This window comes from Poecilia reticulata, chromosome 19, assembly GCF_904066995.2.
Source record: "Poecilia reticulata chromosome 19, P_reticulata-male-v2, whole genome shotgun sequence".
Lineage (NCBI taxonomy): Eukaryota > Metazoa > Chordata > Actinopteri > Cyprinodontiformes > Poeciliidae > Poecilia > Poecilia reticulata.
This window is the reverse complement of record NC_088848.1, coordinates 3,283,503-3,288,478: the sequence shown is the minus strand read 5'-3', so window position 1 is coordinate 3,288,478 and position 4,976 is coordinate 3,283,503. Positions and strand designations below refer to the sequence as shown.

Genomic DNA, 4,976 nt, shown 5'->3' with positions numbered 1-4,976 from the left:
TAGCGCCGGCTGCCGCTAGGGGTCAGTGCTGTGCCAGCTAAACAAAAAATGCACTTACAGTAGAAACAGTCGAAAACTGATTTTTACGTACTATAAATAAAATATAAACATTTTCTCACTGTCTGGCACATTGAGGCAGGTAATATTTGAAATATATTTAAAAAGTTAATTATTTTACTTTCACTTTACAGCTCTCCACAACTTCGTATTGGTCTACCACTGAAAATCAAAATGACTTATTGAAGATTGTGGATGTACTAAAACATTGTGAACACTTTCAGATACTTTTGAGAGGCACTTTACCAACAAAACCATATTAAAAAAAAGAAAACAGGGAAATGTCAAGGTGAGTCACACAGCAGTTATTAACGGCAGGAATTTTAATGATTTTATTGCTGAGAAAAGGCAACTGAATACCCATCATTCTCTCTATAATTCACCATTAGAAAAACTAATGTCTTCAAGGGGATCAATTAGAGCCGGGGTGTCAAACTCATTTTTATTTTGAGCCAAATCCAAAATCTGAACATTCTTAAAGGGGAATGTATTGCTAAAACCAATTAAACTGTTAAAATATCAATAAATAGCAAGATTTTGTTATTGTTTTGGTGTTTTTTGCGTTCAAAATTACAGATTTTGTGATGCTAATTTAGAAATGTTTATAAGGACTGTTTATGTTTATACTTTTATAACTATACATTATAAAAGTAGTTTTATAATGTAAAAACGAAACTATTTTCCACTTCCCTGAATAGATTGAAGTGTCGCTTCAGAAAGTATTCTGCGGCCTCTAGTGGTTAGATTAGCGTACTACATGTTTTGGACTGTACCACTGTGTCCATTGAGAAATAATGGAACACGCTAAATATAACGTATATTAACATTCTATCTTAAATATCCCCAGAATATTCAAATAAATTTTATCCCAATACCACATATTCTATTCCATTATTCATTTTATTGTAAAGAACTAGACAATTACGACACAAAGTGAACTGGTCACCCATCTTTATCGCTAAAATGGTACAGTCTCCTCTCGTTCTATTTCATCCGTGTCTGTTAAGCTATCGGTAGCCATGAGGTAAGGCAGATATTTGTTTACCCACTTGTTAGCTTTTATCTGTGTCGTGGTAAACAAAGATGTTTTTGGTTTTGATATTTAAACGGACACAGTTGACTCTGGCTCTTGTTCGGTTTCGGTGGATGTGATAATTTTATATAGAAAGCCGCTTTCGGCCTGTGTTGGAAAGCTAATTATGCTAACACGTAACCAGACATGTCAGAACATGAATCCACTGCATGGCTGCGAATCAGCGACACTTCACTCTGATTACTTATTATTAATGTCTGCCATATGAACAGAAAACTTTGTTAAAACCTAAATTCCCGTAACCAAACAACGCCGCCTCATTGTGGTTTTCATATTTGAGTTTACAACCTGGGTTAAAGGTGTCTTGTTTCTACAAGCTACCACAAAATAGAGCTTTTAGCTATAAAATTAATTAGTTTAGTTAATGTTGCTTAACCTGGCGCATTGATTTCCCCAGTTCTAAATGTATAAGGTGCCACTGACCTAAAACAATTGGTGACAATCTAAGATATTGATAAGTCAAAGCGATTTTCAACTGAAAATGGTTGAAATCGATTTATTTTAAATAGAGCTATCTAGTTATTTTCCAGCTGTTGCTTAGTGGGAGGGGCTGCACAGTGGCGCAGTTGGTAGAGCTGTTTTCTTGCAGCAAGAAGGTTTTGGGTTCGATTCCCGGCCCTGGTCTTTCTGCATGGAGTTTGCATGTTCTCCCTGTGCATGGTGGGTTTTCTCCTGGTACTCCGGCTTCCTCCCACAGTCCAAAAAAACATGATTGTCAGGTTAATTGGCTTCTCCAAATTGCCCCTAGGTGTGAGTGTGTGTGTGTGTGTGTGTGTGTGTGTGTGTGTGTGTGTGTGTGTGTGTGTCTGTCTGTGTGTGCATGGTTGTTTGTCCTGTGTGTCTCTGTGTTGCCCTGTGACAGACTGGCGACCTGTCCAGGGTGACCCCGCCTCTCACCCAGCATGTTAGCTGGAGAGGCACCAGCACCTCCTGACCCCACTGAGGGACAAGTGTGCAAGAAAATGGATGGATGGAAGAGTAGTTATCTTGTCAAGTTCCCTACTGATCTATGTACCTATCGATGCATCAGCATGTCCATTAACCAATTTCTGTTCTTCTAATTCATATAAACGTAAAAGCATTTAGTGGTCTGAATATGAGAGTATTTTGAGTGTGACACGCATCTGAATCTTATTTGTCCACCTAATATTTGTGGTTATTTTTGTACATAAAGCATGCTCAGGCTCCAGAAGCGCCTGGCCTCCAGCGTCTTGCGCTGTGGCAAGAAGAAGGTGTGGCTGGATCCCAATGAAACCAATGAGATCGCCAATGCAAACTCTCGTGAGTTCAGTACAGTGTGAAGCGTGTGGTGTTGTCCGTGATATGCTGCGCTTGTCTTATTGCTCTGCGTTTGTGTTGCAGGGCAGCAAATCCGAAAACTGGTGAAGGATGGCTTGATCATCAGGAAGCCAGTCACCGTTCACTCCCGAGCACGCTGCCGCAAGAATACTCTGGCACGCCGCAAGGGACGTCACATGGGCTACGGTGAGTTATTACTCTCTGTACTTCAAATTCACTTTCAGCCACTTTTACATGGTCAAAGTAAATCATGCGATAAATGATTAGCATGATTTATCGCTTATTTCTTTTCTTTCTCTTTCAACTCAAAACTAGATCCCTTTTTTTTTTTTTTACTGTGACTTGCAAAAGTAGTATTATAGACATATGGCCATGTTTCAACTCAAACCTGAATGTATTATTTGGGGGGATTTTATGCCAAAACAAAACAGGACATGAATGCAAAGTGGTAGGAAATTTATACAAGATTCAAATTTTTATTTATTTTTGACAAAATAGAATCTTAAAGGTGTGGGTCTGTGTAAAGGCCTGGCACAATAATCAATAAATCAATTAAACAGGTGAAAAATTAAAACAAACTCTATGATTTCTATTAGCATGATTTATCGCTTATTTCTTTCTTTCTACTAAAAACTAGATTAGTTTGGCCTCAACTAACCTTTTTTTTTTAAGAACAATTTTGTTTAGAGTCGTAAAAATTCATTTTATTTGTTTTGTTTATTCTGGATATTTAAAATGTCTTCCAGTTCCAGTGTTAAATGCTCATTAAAACTTAAAGTTTACTGATCTTTAGAATGCGTTCTTGTGTTTTTGCCATTACTATTACATCACTTAAAAATGGTCTCAAAACAACAATATTATCGTTTATTTTAGTAACGTGTGGAACAATTTATCGTAAAGCAGAATTTATCGTGACACTCTTAGTTGTGTAGTTGTGACAAGAATTAAACTTTTTGGCCAACATGGAAAATAATGGAATGGGAAGGAAATATGTGCAGTTCTTTTGAAGTTTGTGGCAGTGATATGACTGTAAATGCTCGGTTTTAGATCAATTTAAGATTTAACTGTCACTGTGTGCGTGCAGCTCTGAATGAGCTTTACATTTCATTATGCTTCCCTCCCAGGTAAGCGAAAGGGTACAGCCAACGCTCGTATGCCAGAAAAGCTGACATGGATGAGACGTATGAGAATCCTGCGCCGTCTTCTTCGCCGCTACAGGGAGTCAAAGAAAATTGACAGGCACATGTATGTGGGAATCTCCGTTAATGTGGTGAATAAACTCGTGTTTCACTTCCTTTTACTATGAGTACCTGTCTATACATCAGGTACCACAGTCTCTATCTGAGGGCGAAAGGTAACGTGTTCAAGAACAAGCGTATCCTAATGGAGCACATCCACAAGCTGAAGGCTGATAAGGCTCGCAAGAAGCTTCTGGCGTAAGTTTTCTCGTCGTTTTGTTTTTCTTTCGAGACAACGACCTGACGTTTTGTTGCTGAAATTAATTTCTCTCGTTCCCCCGTGCAGCGACCAGGCTGAGGCGCGCCGCACGAAGACGAAGGAGGCCCGCAAACGCAGAGAGGAGCGTCTCCAGGCAAAGAAGGAAGAGTTCCTAAAGAGCTTGTCAAAGGAAGAAGAGACAGCAAAGAAGTAAATGCAACATGTAAAAAAAAAATCTGTCAGGTTCTGCTTTTGTTGTTAATAATAAAATTCTATGAAATGAATCATCTGCTTTTGTTGTGAATATTACTTTCTGGGAGAAAAACAATTGTAAGGATTTTTGCTCGTTAAGTAAGTAAAGAAAATATGGGTGTGTATCCACATCAGTCCCACAGGTGGCAGTAGAGCACCACATCCTGTCACGATAGACGCCTCAACGTTAAGTTCAGTGTGGTCCGATATGCATAAATGCAATTACCTGCATGATTTATTTACAAAAACAGGCTGTGAAAGGTGGCATGTTCGGTTTCCAAAGCATGAAGACGCTTTACAAATCAAATCATCAATTAAAAACACAATTTGGTAACATATGTAAGAAATTGATCATTTGTTTGCTTGTATTGCACATAATGCAATGCATTATATATCCATCTGAAACTTAAACATTAGGTAACATTTTTTTCTTTATATTAACATAAACAAGAATATAGTAACTATTGTAATTTACAGTAAAAGGCAGTTCTTAATTATATTTTGAGTAACCAAAGCGTACATAATCGTCTCCATGTCATTCTGAAATACAATTACAACTGCTGGTATCCCGTAAAATATAATAGTTTAATTCAGTTTTACTGTTTGTGTAACTGGTTAGTTTTTAAAATTTAACTTTATTGGTACATTTAAATAATGTACCAATATATTCTGTAAATTTTTACCTAGTATATGGTGCGACTGTAATGTCAAAGACAGATATTTAGTGAGTTGGTACTGAAATTAGAAATGACGCTATAAGAGGAATATAAAACGTATTTAACAAAAGAAGCAATATTGTTGCTGCTGCACAAACATCGAGAGCTGGCGGTGCAGAAAC

The 4,976-nt window shown here is 37.6% G+C and overlaps 1 protein-coding gene across 1 annotated transcript; it reads left to right on the top strand.

Annotated features, from left to right (window-relative positions):
- The first annotated feature begins 968 nt into the window (after window positions 1-968).
- Window positions 969-4,170, top strand: LOC103481251 (large ribosomal subunit protein eL19). Its single transcript, XM_008436622.3, has 6 exons — window positions 969-1,081; window positions 2,325-2,431; window positions 2,513-2,635; window positions 3,574-3,694; window positions 3,775-3,885; window positions 3,974-4,170. Exons 1-6 carry the CDS (start codon window positions 1,077-1,079, stop codon window positions 4,098-4,100), a joined length of 594 nt encoding a protein of 197 aa, XP_008434844.1. The 5' UTR covers window positions 969-1,076; the 3' UTR covers window positions 4,101-4,170.
- Window positions 4,171-4,976: the final 806 nt, after the last annotated feature.

What these genes read in the sequence shown, in the direction of transcription:
- LOC103481251 (XM_008436622.3), top strand. An exon ending in GGGACGTCACATGGGCTACG is followed by an intron (nt 2,636 to 3,573) that starts GTGAGTTATTAC and finishes CTTCCCTCCCAG; the next exon opens with GTAAGCGAAAGGGTACAGCC. An exon ending in AAGAAAATTGACAGGCACAT is followed by an intron (nt 3,695 to 3,774) that starts GTATGTGGGAAT and finishes TCTATACATCAG; the next exon opens with GTACCACAGTCTCTATCTGA.